Source organism: Cupressus sempervirens, chromosome 5, assembly GCF_028749045.1.
Source record: "Cupressus sempervirens isolate cs-2001-9-10 chromosome 5, ASM2874904v1, whole genome shotgun sequence".
Classification (NCBI taxonomy): Eukaryota; Viridiplantae; Streptophyta; class Pinopsida; order Cupressales; family Cupressaceae; genus Cupressus; species Cupressus sempervirens.
The window spans coordinates 658,710,083-658,735,675 of record NC_143122.1 but is presented as its reverse complement, the minus strand read 5'-3'; the positions used below and the strand labels follow the sequence as shown (position 1 = coordinate 658,735,675).

The 25,593-nt window shown below is 32.8% G+C and overlaps 2 protein-coding genes across 2 annotated transcripts; both read right to left on the bottom strand.

The window, feature by feature from the left end:
* Positions 1-498: 498 nt before the first annotated feature.
* Positions 499-1,475, bottom strand: LOC149557605 (uncharacterized). Its single transcript, XM_089786012.1, has 2 exons — positions 1,171-1,475; positions 499-1,078 (listed from the first exon to the last, which is right to left on the bottom strand). Exons 1-2 carry the CDS (start codon positions 1,436-1,438, stop codon positions 747-749), a joined length of 600 nt encoding a protein of 199 aa, XP_089642138.1. The 5' UTR covers positions 1,439-1,475; the 3' UTR covers positions 499-746.
* Positions 1,476-21,301: 19,826 nt separating this feature from the next.
* On the bottom strand, positions 21,302-22,360 carry LOC149557604 (uncharacterized). Its single transcript, XM_089832243.1, has 2 exons — positions 22,056-22,360; positions 21,302-21,966 (listed from the first exon to the last, which is right to left on the bottom strand). Exons 1-2 carry the CDS (start codon positions 22,321-22,323, stop codon positions 21,635-21,637), a joined length of 600 nt encoding a protein of 199 aa, XP_089688369.1. The 5' UTR covers positions 22,324-22,360; the 3' UTR covers positions 21,302-21,634.
* Between the last annotated feature and the right edge of the window lie 3,233 nt (positions 22,361-25,593).

The following is a 25,593-nucleotide window of genomic DNA, read 5'->3' as shown; positions in this document are numbered from 1 at the left end:
TTGATGATTAAAATTAACAATAATAAGAACTATAAAAAAAATATGCATAATCATTTGTAAGTAACTAATATTATAATACAAGAAAATATTTTCATTTCTAAAAAAGAAATATATCTAAGAATTTTCTTATTATAATGTTATAAGTATATATTTAATATCTCTAAAGGTCGTACCATAATAATATATCAGATTAATACTATACTAAAGACTTCATAAAGACCTAAAAAAGGAGTGAAAAGGTTAAATTTTAAATTTAATTATTTTTTAATTTGTGCTCATCCTCTCATAATTTATGATTATTATTATGTCAAGAATAGATCATGAATCCAAATTAGAACAACTAAAAAGAAATCACAAATTAAATTAAATTAAATTCCACGATAAAAAGTATTAAAAGAAAGATAGCACGGATATGCATATTTCACAATAACAAATATTAAACAAATTCAATGCAGGAGTAAAAATTACCTGTAATTTCGTACACCACACCAAGACAAGTTCACGCCGAAATCAACTTCTATTTATGGTGGGAATTCGAATACATACGTAAGGTTCATGCAACAGGGTGATGACATAAAATGCCACATTGCAGAGCAACATGGAAGTCAATTCAGACTGAAATCACCATTAACTTATTCATAGTGGGAGTTCATACAGACATCAAACATGAACATAATATGACGATGATTGTGGAGGTGGAGTTGGTAGGACTGGCATAGTATTATTAATGGGTAATGGGAGTTGGTTTATGGGCTGCATTGGCCTGGAGCAACATTTTTGTTATCGCCAAACCTCACATCCTTCTGGCCATTGTAAGATTCACCTGAAGATTGAGGGTAGCCAGTGGGTCCATCCATGGATGCCCGATGCTCGGGGCCAAAGTAGAACACACCGGAGCACGACACAACTATTCCGGGCACTCCTCTCTCGTACGCTCTCTTGACGTCGTCGGAGTCAGCCCTCTGCTGTGTCTTTCCAGCGACGGGATGAGTATGGAAGTCTGCCACAAGTTTGTAATGCTCGCTGCTCAACACGGCGTCCTTCTCCGGATTGTCCAGCTCAATATCTCCGCCTGCTCCTGCAATACACAGATTCCCACTGTAAACTAAGAGACATAGTAAACCACGATTGTGATATTATAATATGCATTAAGTATGACATATAACAAACCCTGGGTAGAGCGGTCTTTTGAGGCGTGCTGGACAAGAAGATATTTGTGGTCGTCGGGATAGTTGGAGTCGGCGTAAATCCACCCTCCTCTCACTTGGGCTGATTTGGGATTCTGCACAAAGCTTTCCTTCCATGTGGTGCCCAGAGCTTCTTGAACATCCTTGTCTGCTAAGATATCTGTGACCTTCGGAGCGTTGTTATTTACCGCTAAGGCAATGTTTATGATACACAGAGCAGCAACTAATGAGAAAAGCGCACGTCCAGCCATTGCGAAGCTCAATATGTTCAACGACTGTGTTGTGTGTATTCAACGAGAAGATAAGGCAGGTATTTATAGAGAAGATGAGTAAAGTGTTGATAATGGAGCTCTGTAGCTTCTAGTGCAAGGTGACTCGGAATCAACAATTGCTCCATTAATTAGAGCAACAGAAGGTGAAAATGAAGATTTAAAATGACATGTGCATCACAAAGTTGTGTCGACATTCGTCACTGAAAAATGCGGATGGAATGCATTTCAAGCTGGTTGAGCACGGATGGTATCTCATCATTTCATGAGATAAAATACCCAGCAAACAGTTTCATTGCATCTGTTAATATAGTGACAGGTTAATAATTATTAAAGAAATAGTAATTAAAAAAGACTATTACAAATCATAATAGAGAATACAATCAAATCGAATTGCAAGTGCGCTGCATAAGGTTGGCAGTGCTACTCGAGTCACGTTAGATCCTTTGCTTCGTCTCTTCGTCACTTTTTAAAAGATTAATTTGGAAGATTTTGTTATTATTAGGAGCTATTCGATGATCCTCCAAATTATCATATATAGGCTGGTCGGTTGAATATATTTTGTCCATTAATTAATGTATTATAGGTAATGAATATCTCTTCTTGTTATTTAATTTTGTTATGCAGGAGTTTTTCTAGATTATCTAATTTAGTTAGACAGATATAATATCATAATATGTTCTTATTTCTGAACTATTAACATATGAGATAGATATTTTAGATATAATTAGAGGGTATTTTAATAATATTTTTTATTGATATTTTTTCTATTTTGATGTGGATTACAATTAAGTTAATGATGATGTAGAATAGGATTCATTTCATTAGATATTAAATGTGATAAATGATATTGATCATATCATATTTGTTAAAGCTTACATGTCAACGAAGGTCATAAATAAGAGATTGCCATCAAAGTGCTTTTTCATAAGATATAAGTTGATTTGCTTTAAGTTTTGAAGGGTAAGTTGTCATGTTTCTTGTATTCTCTCTTAAAGGCTCGGGATCTATTTTCATGACCATTGTTTTCCTCCATATTTACCTTGGAGAGTATCTAGTAATTTTTTTCTACTCTAATCCCAACAAAGAAAGTTTGTTTTGTAATCATCAAAGACAACTATGGTTATCCATCCATATAACTCCAAGTTTGTTAAAAAAAATTAAAACACATCTAAGTATCTCTTTGGTACCACTTTATAAATATGTTTTGCCATCAATCACAACATCTTCATGTAATAATGACTTTCCAATGTAGTTCATAACATCCTAATCATTTTTGTTGAAATATTGAATGTTGTGTTCCCTCTATTTGTGTAGTCAATCTCTATGGACTATGCATGTTACATTTTATTTTCTTTTTTAATACATATGGTTTTTTTGTCAAACTCTACTATGGTTGTGATAATAAAAATTAGTTTTTTCACTTCAATTTTATTTGAAAATATTTTTTATATTTTTTATAAAATAAAAAATTCAAACCATTGGAGGGTTTGAAATCGCAATGAATTTTTTATGTTGATTTTCTTGCATCTTTGTGACTTTAGAAACCCTAGAACCTTAGATGAATATTGTAAATAGCATGTATATTGTACTCTTGCATCTTATCGGTGATATTTTGCTTTATAGAGTTTGTCATATCTATACTCTCTAAATGTTAGTGATTCAAAAAATTTGGTTTTACAAAAGGTGGGTTCCCTCTTTCTAGATATTTTGATTATTTTATTTATTGTTGTAAAAAATGAAAGACGTTTCATGTGAGGTGGGTGTTAATACCTTGAATACAAGAAAAATTACATTTTATACCATTAGATACATGTATATATTCATTTCTTATAAGAAAATACTAGTTTCATTTCTATTAGTTGCATGTTATCTATATGGTTAGTCCTTTTTATATGGTCTAGGGGAAAGGTGTTATTTTCTCCCAAATCAGCATATTATAAATTTATAAGAGTGTGCTAATCTCATTGTATAAACATTCAAAGTTACTTGACCAACAAATTGGGAGTAACCAAATTATGGTTGAATTTCCCCTACACCTCGGCGCTATAAAACCTAGGTGGGTACACCTATTCACGAATTAAATCTTCAAGCTAATGCTTTTTTATAGAATATTATATCTCTTGTATCTTGCATCTAGTCTTTATCTCAAAATGGCATGCATTCTTAAAGTAGACTAATTCACTCCCTAGTTTCCTTTATAGATATCTTGATTATTCTTGTTTCTATTTCTATTCTTATCTACAAATATTTTAATTTATGACTTATTCTTGTGCCTATCTATCTTCTACTTATTGTACTATAATATGATAATATTTTAAATAAATAAATATCAAATTGACCAATTCCTTCTTCTCTTATTAGCCTTATTGTCACCTTCCTTCTAGACCCTTCATGTATACCCCTATGAAATAGTTTTTAAATTCTTCCCTTGGATAAATCAATTTTCCATTTAACCCTAAATACTATATTATTATATATCTAACACAAGAATATTCCAATTGAATTAAACTTCTCCAAAAAGATCAATTTGACAAAATAACATATTGGGGACAACTTCTCAAACGAATCTTGAAACATTCATAAATCCTATGCTAATAAATAATTTCTTCATGAAAAGATTTAAAATGGCCTTAAATTACATAAAATTTAAAAATCACAATAACTCATCTATAAGGAAACATTCCATAGAAAAGTTAAAATGAAAAGCACTAAATTCTCTTATTAATTCATGATGATATATATTACCATTTGATAATACCCTTTATGTTACTAGTTTACAACACATCCATATGTAGTTTAATAGTTTGCATACCCCTTTGAACTGAAAAGACACTACTCTTAATTAAACTTAGGAAAAACTCTTTAAAGAAAAACTAATTGTCTAATTAGTCAATAGACACCTATTTCTTATATATTTGTTTGGTTGATAACCCAAAACACATCATACAAACATGAGATTTTAGTTGGAACTTGGAAATGAGATTGTCTTAAGTAGGTCTTTCTTAGATTTAAATTTTTTCTCATGTTCATTCTTTATTGACATTGTCTTCTCTATAAGTCCACATTCTCCCTCTCTCAAGTCCATAGTTCTTTCGAATAAATTATCATAATATTTGAAGGAGGAAATACCTTCATATAATGATAGAATATATTAGGAGAATTTTAGAACATTTTAGGATATATTTTAAGATGATTTTTCCTTATCTAGATAGTGACTTTTCAAAATAATTGAGGGTGCTCATATGTAAAAATGATAGCACATTGTAAAACTATCATGTGACATATTGGAGAGTTGTGGATAAGACTTTAGGGAATTAAATGTGTACTATGACATAACATATGAGAGGTTTAGTATGTTTTAGACAATTAGACCTTTATGACCTTAAGGGAACACAACATTAATTATATGGATAGCCTTTCTTTATGGAGATATACATAACATAGGTCAATTTATTCATTAATATTGTTAGTTTTCCCATTTATTTTTCAATTCTCCAAGTCAACTACATTCATGACATGAAATCTTTATCGGTATCAAGGAATAATCACAACTCATTTCATGGACTTTTACTAGTGGCTCTTTCTCAAGGATGTATGCCCCTTGTAAACATACAAACAATACAAATATATGGTAGTTCAAGATAAGTTACTTATCCATTGGGTTCTTGGAAACAATTCGTTTATATCTACAAACTTAGTTTAGAATCTCATATTGTAGTATTGGGCACCCAAAGTATGAATCGACTCTTTCCTCAATCAAATATTTGATTCACATCCTATAAAAAATGTTAAAAATTTATCTTAAGACTATTCCTTATCATTCATGTCTTCTATCATGATAATAATCCTCTGACCTTTAAGAAATTTATAATTTTTCACAAACTCATTATTCCCTCATTTCTATGGCTTAGTCATTTAATCCATTTCCAAATTTATGAATGACATATAAGAAAGGGAAATCATTAATACGCTTGTCACTATGATCACCTTTTGAGTTATGATCTCAATTTAATTGAATCATACTATTATTCTCAACTTTATTATGGTATTCATCTTGAACTTTAAATTAGTTTTATGTTTGTACAAGTATAATGACATTCCTCTTACTTACTACCATGACTTATGTTTACTAGTGGATGTTATATATCAGCTCTTATCTTATCCTTGTAATTAATTATGTCCACATCATTGTCTAGAGTTACTCAAATTGAAGAACCTATCCTAACTTTAATTTTATCATCAAATAGTGTACATGGCTTCATTTCAACTTTATTTAAGTCATCTTGATCATATGAAATAAATAAAAAATCCTCATTAATGGATTTTAAGAATACATGTAAATCACCTTTGACCACATAATCATAATATTTTATACATATGTTTCTCCATTATCTCATCATATTGTTGATCTTAGAATGGTTTTGACAATTGAGTGTCAACACACTTAAGCTATTTGCTAAGTTCATGTCAAGCTAGCAATGCATGCTGAGTATAATATATATAAGTGTTGAGTTGCAATAGTTGTCAAGTCAGAAGTAGATTAAGTGCTAAGTCACTTAGGTGCCAAGAAAATAGACTATGCCAAGTAAGTATAAGTGTCGAGTGAACAACAGATGTCGAGCATATTTAGGTGCCGAGCCAGACAGAATTCCAGTATGTGTCGAGCAACAATTTTATCAAGTGCCGAGTAACATAGTTTTGACATGAGAGTTTGTGCCTTCACAAACTAAGATGTAAACCATTTTGCATGATAGCTAATGGATAGATCTCAAATCTTAGAGATAAGATCAAATCTATTTTGATTCCCTATGTAATCAACATGCAAACAATCAAAATAAATGGAATGCTAAAGAGGCAAAAAGAATGAATATCATTCATAGATTCATAGATAACCCTAAGTCACGAAAACCTTTTAAGGAGGTCAAAGCCCCATAATTCAAAGAGGAATATGATGTAAGTGAGTGAAGAATAGAAGGAGTAAAGGGTTGAAGTGATAAGAGGACATTCAAGGTGACTTAGCAGAGTAGAGGAATTGTAAGACCAGTTAACAAAATAGAGTATCACACTACAACAGCTTCATATCAAATCAACAAGGATCACATTAGATTGAATAGTGATATGGAATCAGAAATAGTAGATTGTAAGTGATCAGGGCAAACATTCTACTATACTCTCTAAAAATTGTATTAGTAGAATGAAATCCTATGGAATTAGGTTGGTTTAATAGCCATTGTATAAATCCTTTAATACTATGACATTCCAAGTGAATGTTTTGTAAATCCTTTAGACATGTACACCTTTAACAAGGTGTAAAAGCCTTTAATAGGGCAGGCCTTTCAGAGGGTAGACCATCGCTCATGGTCAAACTTTGTAGCCTTGTCAAGTTACATTATTGTTGTAGTAGTAAGTTGTGGGTGTCATCCCCACCTCAGTTTTACCTTATCATTTTGGAGGGTTTTTGGGTGATCAAATATGGTGTCAAATATTTTCATGCATGCTTTTACTTTCATGTTATTTAAATATGTTTCATGCATGTATTGATTAATGTTCAAAGTTTTACTAGCTAAAGTTTGGTACTTCTGATTCACCACCCCCCCCCCCCCCCCCCCCACCCTCAGAAGTATACTTCCCACTTGTAAATTCCAATAATTGGTATCAGAGCTAAGTTCTCATTAGGAGAAGCTTTACAACTTGGAGAAAAGATCTAGACATGGAGGTCTAAAAGCCTATGAAGATAATAGAGAACTAGGAGATTGAAATACATCTCATTCTACATTCTCTGGAAGAAGCTAGGGAGGAACTAGTGAAATCCCTAAAGAGAAGAAAAGACATTTCCATAGCTGAGAATGATACACAATAAAAGGAGATTGACACCACTAAAGTATTTGCTAATGGAGACTCAAAGGAGTTTGATACAACAATAGAAGACCTAATGGAGAAGAATAGAGTTCAAGTAGAAGAAATCAGAACTCTCAAGATTGAACGAGAATCACAAGCCATGATGCTATGTGAAGTGACTGAATAGAAGAAGATAGCCATGGAAGATAAGGCTATGATAGAAGATGACAAGGGAAACATAGTCAATAGACTAGAAGAGAAGTCAATTGAGCTTGCAAGAATATCCAACATGCAACTGGATACCCTAAGTAATATGATGAATGGCCATCATGAGTTGAATATCAAAGACATTGAGATCACCACAGTAAAGTTACAAAATGAATAGCTTCAAAATTACTTGAGGAGAGAAAAAGAAATTGTAGAGAGGTTCAACAAGCCCAATGAAGCCATTCAGTACTTTGAGCAACTACTGAAATCTCTTAGGTCCAGCAATGACACGTCAAGACTAGACTATACTAGCACTAAAGAAGGAGAATCATCTAAGATTTCTAAAGAAAGAAGTGACAAAGGTAAGAATTCAAAATCCACTTGTCATTTTTGTGGAAAGAAAGGACATAGTGCTAATGTGTGTAGGAGCAAGAATGCCAATCACCATGACAAACCTAAAAATAAGGGTCACTATCATAAGTGCAATAAGAAAGGTCATCAAGCACATGATTATAGGACTAGAACCATCCGGACACCAAGATTTGAAGGACACTACTACAACTATTAGAAGTATGGACATAGAGCCTTTGAATGCAAATCCAATCCTATGTGGTCACCAAACAAACTAGCAAAGACAAAAATTCATGAACACCACTAAAATTGGGACTACAACACTAGGCAAAGCTACCACTACTGTCAAGAGTATGGACACATTCTTGAGAACTACATAAGAATGCATTTTAGTGGTAACTATAGTAGATGGTTGAGTCAAACCACTTGTTTCAGCTACCTAAAGACTAGTCACATCAACAAGTATTGCCCAACAAGGTCAAAGGCACCCACCTTTGAGTTCAACAAAGGAAAAGGGAAAGTAGATATTGAACACATCAGAGGAGAGTTGAATAAGACATGGAAGAGAAGATATGGAAGTAGCACATCCAATGGAGGGATCACTTCACCTAATAGGTCAAGTGGTCACACCTCATCAAACTAAGCCAAAGAAGGTATGTGGGACTGATATTCAAATGCTTCATTATACATTAGTTCCAAAATAAGATAGTACTACAAAGGATACAAATAGCATAAACTTAGATACAAGTCTATGAAGGAAAACCTTAAGTTTTCATATTGTTTCCAAATATGAAAAGTTACCTTTAGATGTTGAGTGAATGATAATGCGTGTCAAGTTGTTAGCCAAGGCTAGTTGGAGCCGAATGGGTAGTTGCTGCCAAGCAAAATAGTAAGAAGTTGATGCCAAGTAAAAGGACTTTCTATTAGAGTTGAGTACGCATAATTCCTATAGCTGTCGAGTGAAGTGGAAATTGCATTTATGCTAAGTAAAGTAGAAAATTATGCACAAGCCAAGTTAATAGTTGTATATGCAATAAGCATTAAACATAGTATATTGAAGGGTACAGTTTGATTTTTCAATAATTTTTCATCATTTGAACATAGAGAAAACAGCAAGTAGAGTGAAGAAGTGATTTCCAAAGCAAAGAAATAGCATTTGTGCAGATTTCAATAGCAATAGAACATCATTTCATTGATCTAAGGTATTTCTCAAGTGCCAAGCTATGTTGTTTCAAAGTTTGATAAAGCCTAGTTTGTAGAAATGGCTTCTAGCTCTAGGAACCCTAAGGATAAGGAACCATTTGAAGTTTAGCTGGTTAGCAATGAAGTTAAACAACCAAATTTTAGGGCCATACCCAAAGTTGCATACAAGAACGACCCTGTTGGTGCATTATCCATTATACCACCCAAGGTAGTCATGATTCAAGATGTTAGAAAATGTTACAATTGCAAGATTGGAGGGATTCATGATATGGAGATAAGGAAAGCCTACAATAAACTATGCCTACATTGTTGAGAAGAAGGGACTAACGTGTGCCCTAGATTTTCCCATAGTCTTCAAGACAAAGTGGATTAGGATAGTGTTGAACAAAATCTATGATGGATGCTTATGGTTGGAAGGAGGGCCTATAAAATTGACAAAAAGAATCATACATAGGGTCATATGTTATCCAACCCTAGATTGGCCAAAGACCTTGAGAAGTGACTCTAAGGAAGTCATTGAGAAAAACACAAGAGCACAATGGAATAAGAGAGGAATGACCATAGAAACCATCAAGGATCCACTCATAGAATTTATAATAAGGGTCATCTCACACCAATTCTACTAATCAAACTAACTAAATAGTGTGTCATGCATTGTAGTGGATGTAGGTTATAAAATTGTAAAGAAAGATCACACATATGATCTGGCAGAACTACAACAACAATTATGGAGAATTTGGGAGCAATAAAAAGATCAAAAAGTGCTCAATTTAAGTTTGGTTCCATTTTGATATGTACATTCTTTTATGTTCAAAATAAATTTCCCTCTTTTGGAAAAATAGGATGGAAGACAAATAGATCAGCTACTATACAAATAAATGAATCTATAGAGCCAATGGGAGACAATTTTGAGACAATTATGACTAGTTATTTTGAGGATTTTAAGAAATCTATGAAGAAAAGGCTAAGAATAACAGTTTCCCTAGTAGAGCAACACATAAATGACATTTTCTTTCTAGTTGATATAGATTATACTTATATTCAAGCAGTAGTGCCGAGAGTTAGATGGCTAAGGCCATTATAGTATGAAATAACCATTGATGAGGAATCAGGAACAATCACAACATTTCTTACAGAGGAAATTGACAAAAGTGCAAAACCTTTTTGCACTTATGATGTTGTAAAATCAAAGGTGGAAATGGAGCTAAAAATAGCATCCACATTGAAAAAGGACAAATTGGTCAAGAAACTCAAGGCCAAATTTGGAGAAGGAACTATTAGAGGCAATGATAAAGAAGATGATGAAGATGAAGAAGAAGTGGAAGAACATGGCCAAAGACCACTTGTTTTGACACAAGGCATGGGTGAGGATGAAGAGGGAGAAGGTGTCGAGGAGGAACAAGCCAAGGAAGCACTTGCAAAACCTGAGCCCAAAAAGAGAAAGCCTAGCACACAGCCTCTAGCCAAGCCAAAGAGCAAGAAGATAGCCAAACCAAGTCCTGCTAAGCCTACTATTCTAGCAACAAGAGCCACTACAAGGGATACTACTCAAAAGGTACAAGAGAAAACAAAGGAAAAGAAGAAGGCTACCAAGCAACAAGGACTAGCAAAGAAGAAATTGAGAAGAAAATATGTTGCTCAACCTAACTCTAATGAAGAGAGGATTGAGTCAGAGGAAACAAGCCAATTTAGAGCGGTAAGTCATGCATCTAAATCTAATTTAGAAAATATTTGTGATAATATTATGGATAATTCTGACTTAACTGGCTTGAAAAGTATTGATATTGGTAAATTGAGTAGAGATAAGCAAAATATGATTAAAGAATCAGTATATGCCATGATGGAAAATTTTAAGAACACTCCACTGGAACTTGATGATTCTATGCCAAAAGAATTATATTCTGTTGTTGAGAATAAATGGTATTATTACCTCAATATGGAGAAGGAAATAAGAGAGTCCACACTAGTACAAGTAACACTAGAATTATCAAGACAATAGATAACGAAGGCAATTGAGAAGCATTGGAATAAATTTTCCCCAAAATATAGAGCCTTTAGCATTCTTCAAAATAAAATTGAAGATTTTGTTAGTAAATCCACCAAGATGTGGAAGCTGACATATAGATTAACTACTGTTAAACTAGGAGAGATAGGTCCCTTTGAAAGAAAGAATGATGAGGAAGAGGAGGAGAATGGTAAAGAAGAGGAAACTAAGACAAAAAAAGGTGAAAATATAGTGGAGGAGACCCAACAATGAAAAGATGAAGTGGCAACTATTGAGGAGCAGAAAATATAATAGAGTGTGCTAGACACACAACTACCACCTTTGAGCCCTCCACATGACACCTCTACACCTAAGATACAATAACTATAAAGGATGTTCCTAACAACTCTAGTCACAACATCAATCCATTTACTGTAGAGGACCTCAAGAAGATCCTTGACCAAACTACATTAGAAGCACAATTATGGAATAATCCTATTTTGGTTAGCGTAGATAAGTTGTAGAAAGTTGTAGTTGATTTGACAAGGGACAAGGTGAACACACAAAACCACCTTCTAACATCCCTACAACTACAAGTGGACAACCAATAGTGCAAACAACAATAGACACATCTACAAAGGTTGACTCAACAGTTCAAGTCATGATGAATGAACACAAGACTCAGAGTGCAGAAGAGAAATAGCCTACAAAGGAGAAAACAAGATAGATGGATACTTCTATACCTACTACACAAATATGAAGTGTACCACCTAAAATAGTTGTGATTGATAAAGATAAATCAGAAGAAGACAAGGAAAGTCCAAAGGAAAAGGAGTAGGAAGCAATTCAAACATTGGTAAATCTACCAACCACTAGGACTCCTACAATGCTTTAGAAGCCAAGCACTAATGCTATGTCATTTGCAAATCTCAACACCAGGCTCAAGCTTTACAAGAGTAGTAAGGGTACTTCACTATGGAGACGCTACACTAGATGAGGAGATAGTCATTCCAAAATATGACTATGAAAATTTAACACTAGAATAGATAAACATCATGGAAGAGGTATTAGAGAGGAAAAAGAAGTAGGAGATACTCAGAAATGAGTACAAAGAGAAGCAAATATTACATGAGATCAAGGACATCTTCTTAGATGCCTTCAACTTACAGCCCGCTGAAGAGGCAAAGGATATATTGGAACAATTGTCAAATATTGTCGAAGAGGTGACAAATGAGGACTAAGATGCAAATATCAAATTAATGGAATGGTCAAAAAAGAAATTCTAAGAAAAATTCAATAAAAGAATATCCAATGAGATAGCACTATCATAGGTAGAGATGGAAAACAAGATAGAAAAAGTGAAACATGTACTTGAGAATATATTCTCATTATACACAAAATTGTGTGACCCTTCAATCTTCACACAGGAAACCAACCAAAGGATATTGAGCTTGGAAAGAAACATAAAAATATCTAGCATGCAATTTCCAAAAGATCCAACTCAAAGTGAGAAGTAGTTTTATATAGCACTTCACACTCAAAAGGAACTAGTTGTACTAACAGTAGAAGAGGCTAATACAAGAGCCCAATTAGTTCAAATTTAAACTACCCTGACACCCCACATAGAGATTCTACAAAAGAAATTAGCCTATACATAAAATGTATTGAAGAAAGATCCAAATATTTTAACATTAGATGGCTTAGTTCACCTTGCAGCAGAGATAACAATACAAATAAAATTCCTAGAATTTGCACTACAAAACTAGAATGTTGCTCTCGAAATTGTGATAGAAGTGAACAAGACCTTCTTGGCTAAATACTCAGTCAAGGTATAGACCCTTTGACATAAGTGTCCAAAAGGGGAAGAAATTACAAAAGGAAGCTAGAAGAAGATCTAATCTACAAGAGGAGACATGTCAAATGGGGAGCAAATAGCACAACAAGCAAAAATAGGGTAGATCAGATAAAGAGTATCAGAATGAATTAGCATGAGTCAAATCTACTAAGGGAGATTTTGGATAACAAAAAAGGTACATAAACTCAGGTGGGGTTACAAGATTTTGAGGTATATAGTCCTTCACAAAATTTTGAACAAATTTTGAAGTTTTGTATATATGCCAAACTGTGATAATATTATACTTAAGGGAGATAGACTCATCATGTATAGTTAAGTGTTTTTGACACTCATGTCAAAGGGGGAGATTGTTGATCTTAGAATGGTTTCGACAATTGAGTGTCAACAAACTTAAGTTATTTGCTAAGATCATGCCAAGCTAGTACTGTATGCCAAGTATTATATATATATATATATATATATATATATATATATATATATATATATATATATATATATATATATATATATATATATATATATATATATATATATATATATATATATATATATATATATATATATATATATATATATATATATATATATATATATATATATATATATATAAGTGTCAATTTGGAATAGGTTTTGAGTTAGAAATAGAGTAAGTGTGGAGTCACTTAGGTGCCAAGCAAATAGACAGTGTCGAGTAAGTATAAGTGCCGAGTGAACAATAGATACTAAGCATATTCAGGTGTCAAGCTAGATAGAATTCCAGTATGTGGTGAGCAGCAATTTTATCAAGTGCCGAGTAACACAGTTTTGACATAAGAGTTTGTGCCTTCACAAACTGAGATGTAAACCATTTTGCATGATAGCTAATGGATAGATCTTGAAGCTTAGAGATAATATTGAATCTATTTTGATTCCCTATGTAATCAACATGCAACCAATCAAAATAAGTGGAATGCTAAAGAGGAAAAATAGATGAATCTTAGCTATAGATTCATACCTAACCCTAAGTCACAAAAACCTCTTAAGGAGGTTGAAGCTCCATAATTCAGAGAGGAATATTATTTAAGTTAGCAAAGAACAGAAGGAGTAAATGGGTGAAGTGATAAGAGGACATTCAAGGTGACTTAGCAGAGTAGAGGAATTGCAAGATTAGTTAGTAGCACAAAGTATTAGCTCTACAACAACTTCATATCATATCAACAAGGATCAGGTTAGATTGAATAGCAGTCTAGAATCAGCAATATTAGATTGTAAGTGATCAGGTCAAACATTCTACTATACTCTCCAACAATTGTATTAGTAGAATGAAATCCTATGGACTTAAGTTGGTTTAATAGCCATTGTATAAATCCTTAACAGGGTGACATTCCAAGTGAATGTTTTGTAAATCCTTTAGATAGGTACACCATTAACAGGGTGTAAAAGCCTTTAATAAGGAAGGCCTTTCACAGGGCAGACCATGGCTCATAGTCCAACTTTGTAACCTTGACAAGTTATATTATTGCTGCAACAGTAAGTTTTGGGTGTCATCCCCACCCCAATTTTACCTTCTTGTTTTGGAGGGTTTCTGGGTGATCAAATATGGTGTCAACTATTTTCATGCATTCTTTTACTTTCATGTTATTTAAATATGTTGCATGCATGTATTGATTAATGTTCAAAGTTTTATTGGTTAAAGTTTGGTACTTCTGATTCACCCCCACCGCCTCCCCAAGAAGTATACTTCCCACTTGTAAATTCCAAACATATAATAAAATTAAATATTAAATTTGAAGTTACCTCTAAACACATCTTGGGAAAATATCACAATCTTCTTCTATCATTCAATTTTGCAATGGATTTGGGACAACTTGAAAAATATTTTTAAATGTACATATATTCTAATTCTTTGTATTTATAATAGGTATCTTCATCATTTAAAAATGGTACCTCATCTTTAAATATGTCCTCATCATCCACTATGTTGTCATCTAAAGAAGTTGAATTATATTTATTTTGATGAATATTATAATTATGCATGAGCTCAACTTTTTCATTTTCATAATCAGGAAAACCTTTCATATGTTTCAAGCATCCATCATATTATAAATCAATTTCATAAGATTAAATGTGACCTCCAAGACATAATGCCATCCGGCCAAATGACATGACATATAGAGGAAAGAATAAAACTAGAGATCTTAAATTCTTGCATATAGAGAAAATCTAAATTACCAAATCTATGACAGGTAACCATGACATAGTACTTTCAAGAGAGGTCTATAAGACCTCACACATTCCATGATAAAAAAAAATTCATGAGAATTCTTCCATATCTTCCTCACCCTCGAGAGAGGAGTAGCTATTCTGCAAGAAAGTTGAAACTTGGTTAAAGCTAGAAAGAAAATCCCTTGGACTTATGGCCTGATGTTTCTCCTCTAGTTTCTCATCACATTTGAGAGGATTGGGAGAATGCAGCACATTCTAGGTAGCAATAGAGGAAGCAACAAAAGGAGTGTGAATCACAACTGAAGTGTTAGCCTTGGAGAACACCTTGATCCCCTATGAACCATGGTTTAAAACATGTGGATCACCAAGGTTTGGTCCCAAAAAACCACTTGCATTCTAACACTAGCTAGGGTTTACACTCCTGTTGAAATAGGAGGAACTAAAATGACAACTACATATAACTGTTCAAGATCCAAGGGAGCCTTTCCCTTGCACTAAACAATGGTGCATTCTTCTTTTTCCTTCCATTTTGTTAGTTTGATAGGGGCCTCTTTAGGTAGTGGTTTAACCCTATGTATAGGCAAAGGGAAATCCCTAATCTTGTGTTCTACTAACTGGCACCTGTAATAGGTGTTAGGTAGGTTGAAGTAAAAAACCTTCTAAGAGAAGGTTTGAGAACTAATCTATATCTCCACAGAATCCTTAAGATCCCTAGAGAGATCAACCTCAATGCATACACAAATCTGAGGATGAGCATTGAAAAAAATTCATGTTCCTTTGTAATAACTTTTCCAAGAGTATTAGCAATGGACTTAATTAAAGGCCAACATGGAAAGGGTAAACCTAGGAACTCTACCCACATAGGAACCCTAAGATTTTTTCCATCAGATATAGTGAAATTTGTTGACGAACTTTGAAAAACTAGTAGGAAAGAATGAACTGACCAAGGACCATTACTAAAAACTACATCTACTTGCGATGGGCTGGCAAAGTGAAATAAAAAAATCTTTGGTAAGGTTTTGCATAGTGTCAAAGCGAACTCCATAAGGAATCTAGCTCTTGTTAAACCATTCTCAAAGCATAGCTTTAGTAGGAGTCCTACACACAAAATACCCTATTAAGATATGTTGTTCTAACCAATCACAAGAGGCATCAAATTCTTGCAAAGGAAGGATTATATTAGGATTACCTCATGAAAAACCTTCATGATAAACTTGTGAGGAACTTTGTTCAATGGAGGTGCCATGGCTTTCCAAAGCTGTAGTGTGAACACAAGTATCAACAACTGGTTCATGACTAGCTAGGGCCATTATAAACTAGCCTAAAAAATCCTACAGTAAATGTGGTTTGACAGGTGGAAAACATAGAAGGAAAGCCAATACAAAGAGTCATACATAAGGAAATCAAGGATTGCATGAAACCCTAGTAGAGCAAAAAAATAGCTCCTCCCTCCCAATGGGTACCGCATTATCAAACCACCAATAAACTTTTTTCAATTTATTCAATTCTTGAAATCTTCCCACAACTATTTTATCTTGTGCTCACTAAGAAAATTATATTAAATATTATTTTTACACCTTTATATGTTTTCCCTAATTGTTTTTTTGGGATTTCCCCAAAGGTTTTATTATTTTCCATCTTTCAAATATTATGCTAATTGCATAGGCAGTCTTTCTAGTAGCATTTGTCATTCTAGATGCAAAGCAATTGCAGTACATGTAAGATAACACTTCAAAGAAATTATATATAGATAAAACATTTTAGAAGGTTTTATTATATTTTTTCTTTTCTCATCTTATCTATGCTTCCATTATGAGGTGGTTTATTTGATTGACAATTTCTCCCTCCTACAGTTTTATATGGTATATTATTAACAATGTTGATGTCTAAAGTAGAGATCACAATGGGATGTTACCAAACCCAATAAATGGTAGGAAGGAGGCAAGGGAAATATTGTACAGGCAACCATTTTTTGATCTAAAGCTAATGTTATCCATACTTTTGACAAAACCCACGAGGCTCTCTACTTCTACATGAGCAGAAAAAATATCTAGGGACTTTCTTGCTATAAAGAGGTGTGAGTCTTGTAATTTTGATATTTTGCTTCAAATTTTTGAGGAGTTAAAAATTTCATGTGCTTCTATTAGGATAATGTACTTTTTTATTGTCATAAACCTATGTAGATTGGAAGTCATCAACATCATAAAATTCTAGAAAAAATTGAATTCAGAGAGGAGACATGACAAAGTGGTGGCAATGAACAACACACATTGTTTTATAAATCCCTTACCTTACCATACACCTACTACATACAAATTACAAGATAGCATGTCTAGGAAATAGGAGAATTTTCTTCATTTTAAATTATCCATAGGCATAGATTCAAGTTCCTATTGGACCTTTTCTAGTATTAAAATATCTCTCAATGTTGAAGTCCTAGATAGATTAGTTTTGAGGGTTTACATCAGAAACTTAATGACTCAATTTTCTTTTATATTTGGCAGTGGTAATCATGTGTCTTTTATTTGATGCAACAATGAAAAAATTTCAACTGTTTGTATTTACTCAATAATGTATGATCCATTCGAATCTATTAAAAACTATTTATACATTATCAATAAAATATCATCATGGTTTCCCACATTCAGAGTCTTTCTTTTACTTTTCTAAATGTCTTCTTCGCATCTTTGTGAGAGTTTTTTTCTCTATTCTTCTAATGTAATTGTGATTCTTTCTAGTTAATGATATTAGTGTTTTTGTAGGTCACGTTCATTTCCATTCTCCCTACTTTTATTGTCTCATTTTTTCTTTGGAGCCAACAAGAATACATGCACTAGAATTTTGACCAATATTTTACCATATTTACACTTGACCAAATGTTGATCCTATTGTCTCATTGATAGAGATGTGTAGGGAAAGTGTTGTGAGATCTACATAATCGCATAGAAATCACATTTTAACCATATTATTGTAATAGTTTTAATGGTCTTCTTCTAATGTCCCATTATATAATTTTTTATTTTTTTATTTTTTCGAAGATAGGTCAAAATACACATTGTTAAAAGAAATCACAATCTTCTTTATCATTCCTTTGTGTAATGGATTTGAAAAAAGAACTAAAAATCATTTTCAAATATAGATTACCCTCCATCTTTCTAGTCATAATATATGTCTTAATTATTTTTAGGAATTACTTCATCTTAAAAGAATTCCTCCCCATGCACTCGATTGTCACCTTGAGCAATAGAATTATAATTATTTTTATAATTATGTAGGAGATGCATGAACTCAACATTTTGATTAGAGAACCATTAATAGGTGTTAAGGATCTATCATATTCTAAATCCAATTCATAACAGAAAATATGATCACGAAGACAACAAACATATTGAATCACATCACTATGCATCTCAAACACAAATATTGGAGTCATCATCACGTACATAACAAACTTTACCAATTCATTTAACATACTTGTCCATGAATTTACTATGATACTATCATCCATTACTTTTGGTACTTCATTCAAATAATTTTCATCAACACACTACTTCTACATTCTTGTGAATGCATTACTACCATAATCTGAAAAATGCTTATGTTCTATTGTCACCCATGATTTGGGAATGTATAATAGAATCATCAATATTTGTATTTAATTGATAAGAATATTGACCCTCAAAATGATCTATATTTATGAATGGTTTGATTGAAGATAATATAATTATATTCATATGTATTACAACCATCAACTTTATACCTTTGGTTTTTTAAATTATATATATAATTTTGATTATTTGCACGAGGCGCTTCTACTTTCTTTAGGCACGTGTACTTCATATATATATAACATTGTATTCAAGCTCAAATATCATTTGAAGGGAATCAGACCTCTCATCGTATAATGAAAGATAAAATGAGGTAGATAATTCATTGTTATTTTAGATACTATTGCTAGTTCATGAACATATACTATTCGTAATTCTTGAACTTACCCATCTTCTCCTTGAAAGGATCAAATTATATAGATAAAGCTAGTGCATAATTAGGCTTCATGTTTTTACGATGTCCAATTATGATCTTTGAAAATACGAGATTGAAATTTACTATAGATTAGTCTATTTTATTGTGAAATTTTAATAATTATTAAAGTAATAATGATTCAGTAATTCTTTTAGAAAATTGATTAATGGATGTTGATTTTAATTCAACCCAAGAACCAATAGAGTATGGTTGTAACTCTTTGTCCTTGAAGGATTGAATGGAGTCTCATAACAATTTCTTCATGATCAATATCATATTCCTAGATCAAGTTATCAAACCACTATAATTGATTCTCAATTTATCCTCCTTTAAAAAAAATCAATATTGCTAATCTATCTCTTAAAGATAGGATGTTATTTCGATACCCATTGATTCCTCAAATTTATTAGATCTTATATCATTCAATTCTATATTTGACATTACATGTATTGTGATATCTCTTTGATACATTGACTCCTAAATATTAAGTTCCCTTTTTTTTATTTATGTATATTGAAGACTTAAGATGGAGACGTTATGAATCATCATTATTATTATTTTATAAATGAGTGCTATAAAATTTAATGTTTACTATGAGAAGTAAGGAAGAGTGTATGTATTCATTATTTCATTAAGATAATACAACCATAGATCTATTTTCCCTTACTCTATTATGGTGATGATTGCAAGGATATAATATTGCTTCTTTTATACATTTATATAAGATTTTTTTTTTAAATTGCTCAATTTTGTTGATTTAATAATCACCAAGAAGTTGAATCTTTAATGGTTTTGAGAATTATGTAAAATTAATCACCAAGAAGTTGAATCTTTAATGGTTTTGAGAATTATGTAAAATTAATTTCAAATATGTAGTTTAATCAATATTTCAAAATGTATTTTTCCTTTCATTTACAAACATTTATAGAATAGATTGAATGATCTAAGAATAAACTAAAGATAAATGTTTATGCAAGAATAAATTAATGGCAGATAAAAGATTTAATTTAAATGTCAATCATAAAAGCCAAATAATGGATCATATGGTAGACTATTAGAAATAAATGATATGATAAATTATAAATCCATTCTATGAAAGAAATAAATGATCAAAATAAATAGGACAAGCTCTAGTGGGGAGACTAATGAAATATGAAAATAAAATAGATAATCAAAAATAAAATTAGATCTCAAATGCTAATTTACATGGAGAATAAAATTTGCAAGGATTATACTAGATTAGATTTGTCAATCTATATAAGCAAGCAATGTATTCTTTTACCAATATTAATTTAATTGAATAAGAAAATAATTAAAGTAATTTAGAATGAACATGGATCATATAATAAAATATTGATGTTGAAATATTACATACATACATAGACACACACACACTTGTGTGTGTGTGTGTGTGAAATTTTTGGAACATAGTTGTCTATTATTTTATCATAAATTTTGAGCAATGATATAGAATCAAATCCTCTCATATGTATTGAAAATCATGAACTAATTAAATTTAAAACATATTTTTCTTAGAATTTGTCCATTTCAATCCTAGTGCCACTTATGCATAAGATTGTTTTACTTTAATAAATTCCAAAAGTCTTCTATTAATCTTCCACTTTTTAATATTGAGGTTTGACAATATTGTCTCCACAAACATGATTCAAAGAATCATTGACATGAGATTGGAATAATTTTTCATAGATAAATCTTGTTAGTAATTTAAATTAACAACAATAAGAACTATCAAAAATGACATACACAATGTAAGTAACTAATATTATAATACTAGAAAATATTTTCCTTTTCAAAAAATGAAATATATCTAATGATTTTTTTCCTATAATCTCCTATTTTGTAAGTGTATATTTAATATCATTAAATATCATACTATAGTAATATACTGTTATACCTCATATTGACTAATAATACAGTAAAGTTAATAAATTCTTTTGATTATTTTGTTATTTGTGTTTATTCTTGCATGGTTTGTGATTATTATTCTGTCAAAACATACATCTTAAACTCAAATGATTCTAAACTAGAAAAAATAAAAACTAATCACATAATAATTTTAATTAAATTAATATATTATTGCACTGAAAGCATCCCAAATAAAAAAAGAATTAAAAGAAGCATAGCAAGGATATGCATATTTCACAATCACAAAGACTAAACAAATGCAATCCTTTTTTATTGCGAAAGATGCAGGAGACAAAATTGCCTGCAATTTCATACACCACACTCGAACAAGTTCACACCGAAATCAACATCAATTTATGGTGGGAATTCAAATACATACGTAAGATTCATGCAACAGGGTTATCACAGACATGCCATATTGCAGAGCAACATGGAAGTATATCCAGACTGAGATCACCGTTAGCTTATTCATAGTGGGAGTTCATACAGATATCAAACATGAACATAATATGATGATGATGGAGGCGGAGGTGGAGGTGGTAGGACTAACATAGTAGTACTAATGAGTAGTGAGTGTTGAAATTTATGGGCTGCACTGGCCTGGGACAACATTTTTGTTATCGCCGAACCTCACGTCCTTCTGGCCATTGTAAGACTCACCGGAAGATTGAGGGTAGCCAGTGGGTCCATACATTGATGCTCGGCGCTCGGGGCCAAAGTAGAACACACCGGAGCATGATACAACTATTCCGGGCACCCCTCTCTCGTACGCTCTCTTGATGTCGTCGGAGTCAGCCCTCTGCTGTGTCTTGCCAGCGAAGGGATGAGTGTGGAAGTCTGCCACCAGTTTGTAATGCTCGCTGCTCAGCTCGGCGTCCTTCTCCGGATTGTCCAGCTCAATCTCTCCACCTGCTCCTGGAATACACAGATTCTCACTGTCAATCATAAGACATGAGACATTATGGTTGTATTATAAAATGAAATGAGTATCACATATGACAAACCCTGGGTAGAGCGGTCTTTTGAGGCGTGCTGGACAAGGAGATATTTGTGCTCGTCGGGATAGTTGGAGTCGGCATAAATCCACCCTCCTCTCACTTGGGCGGATTTAGGGTTCTGCGCAAAGCTTTCCTTCCACGCGGTGCCCAGTGCTTCTTGAACATCCTTGTCTGCTAGGATATCTGTGACCTTCGGAGCGTTGTTATTTGCTGCTAAAGCAATGTTTAAGATACACAGAGCAGCAACTAATGAGAAAAGAGCACGTCCAGCCATTGTGAAGCTCAATATATTCAACGACTGTGTTGTGTGTATTCAACGAGATGATACGGCACGTATTTATAGAGAAGATGAGCAAAGTGATGATAATGGACGTCTGTGGCAGAAAGACAGAGAGAGAAAGAGAAAATAGGGATTCTAGTGCAAGGTGACTAAGATCCAACAATGGATCCATAATCCGAAGCAATAGATGGTGAAATGAGACGTAAAAAGACGTGAGGATCCAAAAGTTTTATGTCGACATTTTTCACTAAAACTGCAGATAAAATGAGTTTCAAGCTGGTTGGACAGGGTCGCATCCTCGTCATTTCGTGTTGTAAAATACCCGGCGAACAGTTTTATTGCCTCTGTTAGTATAATGACAGGTTAATAATTATCATAAATAATGGAGAATCTAATCTAATAGATTGTAATATCAGTTGTTTAGGATTGGCATGGCTATTCAAATCATGTAACGGCGATTTTTTCTTCTAGTCGTCATTTGTTTTTTCATAATTTAGGAGACCATTTTGTTATAAGTTGCTAATCAAAGATCGTTCTTATTATCGGATATCTTTTCGTCCGTCGATATAATTTGTCCTTTAATCAATATAATACAGTCACAGTGCATTATATCAAAAGTTGCGAGCTGGTTTTAATAAGTTTGAATTGAATTCTTGATAGATTCGATTCCAGTTTTTTATATACCAGCGGAAACATAACGTAAAGCAAACAAACAAGTTGTTCAAGTTGTGATATTGCTATCAGGATTTAACTGTGTGATTTTGACTCAAACTCATTGACCCATGTTTCATTAGTAGTGATTCAACATGAATCCATCTCTCATGAGAATAAATGGAACACTTAGCACTCATTGGATCTAGGTGATCATGAGTAGTGATTCAACATGAATCCATCTCTCATGAGAATAAATGGAACACTTAGCACTCATTGGATCTAGGTGATGCTCACAGGGGTGAAGAACCGGGACTTTCCGGGAGGTCACCCATCCCAGTTCTACTCGAGCCTGAGCGCGCTTAACTATGGAGTTTCCTCGATGGTTAAACCCAAAGTTTGCAACCCCATTTGCAAAACCTTCACCAAGTGTTGTGCCTTATGAAACATGGGTCAATGAGTTTGACTCAAAATCACACAGTTAAATCCTAATAGCAATATCACAATTTGACTTGTTGTGGAAATTATCTCCTACTTATCAAGTTGTTCAAGGAAAATTATAATATGAAAGATCAAGTCTAATCAGTGCTTAACCCAAAGATCAAATCTAATGAATATTTAATCCAAATCTATATATCTTTATTTGCAAAGGTTCGGCTCATAGATGAGAGTGTAATTTAGGAGAATCTTTCTCCTTCCTTTATACAACTTCATGAGTTAAAGTTTACACATAATAGAGAGGGATTAGAAGCTCCATTTGAGGGTCTATAATGAAAGGCGAGTTTAAAATAAAATTTAAATATACCAATGAGTTTAGATACTTAGAAGTTTCATAAGTGGAGAAAAATAATTTTTTTTGGAATGTTCTAAATGTATAGAGTTGGTCATTGAATTGAATTTGTATTATACATCATAGGATCTTAGGAATATCATATGTTGCAAGAACAATAGAAGTAAAATGCACATTAGTAATATAAAGATTACAATGAAAAGGACAATCTTCATAACCTACCAACTTCTTGACTAGGATTGATCACTGACTTGTTACATGATCTTACTAGCTAGAGCTTTCAATATATTTACTTTCAATAAAATGCAAGAAAATGAACTATGGGTAAGTTTTTAGAACCTAGGTCAACTTAAGAAATCCATTGTGAACATTACCAACAGCCTCAGAAGTAAAAGTACCATATCATAATGAAATATAAAATAATCTCATCCAAAGATGCACAATGTTAACAAACTTCTTTAAAGAATTGAAGAAAGGATGCTAAGGGTGAGCCAAGCAAAGATGCATGTCCCACATCAAAAATATCATCCAACCAAGGTTCAATATCATTAGAACAAACAAAATAAGCCACAAAGAAACCTCTTAGAAAAAGGTAATTTTTATCCTAGCCTCAATAAAATGAGGTTAGTGAAAAAATATGTTGATGCATCTTAGAGAGATGAGATCATGGATTGAAAACAAGTACAAGATGAGAGACAGATGACATGAATAAATCCTCATACTTGATCACTTTGTACTGAAGAAGTGCTATGAGAAAATAATTAGCATAAGGTTGGGAAAAAAATTAGTATCTCAGCAAATTTACATAAATCATTAGTTTATTACACTCCATGGGAAGCATTTATTCCCATATCAATATTAGTATTTCTTTGTCAAGGTTTTTGATTAAGGGAAAACAAATTGTGATTGGACATTGAAACCATGTACAATCAAATTTTGATAGAGATCTTATTTAACACATTGATGAAACACTACTGACGCCAGTGCCAAAGAAAACTAGCATTCCTGAGCTAGGAGAAAAAATAGTAGCTAAAAGTTTAATAATACATACAAAGACGTAGTTGCAGCCAAAACTCTAAATTAGTATGTTGATTCAACAAGAGGCTACAATACCCAAATCTTAGAGGAAATGTGATGAATCCCTAGACCAAACCTTTGGGTTTTATCATGGCTCCCAAAACCATCATTTAGGACTACCTCTATAGAGTGATTATTAAAAAGCCTGTCGAAGTTGTAAGGGACACTCCCCAAAAAAAACTAGATATAGATCAAATTGTAGTCAAAGTCATGACATTACAAAGCCTCCCAAAAAAGATCCCTCATCACCACTTTCCAAATATCGACAACCACCTCAATAGGTGGTGTAAGGAGGAAATTGAATATCTAGGGCCAAAGGCACAACTAACTATCCAAACACTTTGTTGAGTAAACACAACAGAAGAAAAGACAACACAAAGACAACACCAAGGGGATAGAGAGGGAGAGAGAGAGAGAGAGCAACCCTTTATTGTTTCATCAAGTTATCAATATACATGCCTAGATATAAGGCCTTCTAGGTTACAACCAGATAGAAAATACAACTTTAAGATCTACAATCCATCTTCAATTTTATAATTCCAAAAACATCTTCTCTAACTCTCTAAGTCCCTATCCCTAAACTAAACCAAATACCTCTACTTATACTTGCCAAAATGGCTTACAAAAGATTCTAGATCATTACATAATAGAAAGGTTGACCTTAAAATAATCTACACTCATCCCAAGATATGACCCCATCACTAAATTCACATCCAAATTAAATATGCAAGTCAAATCAAGCTAAG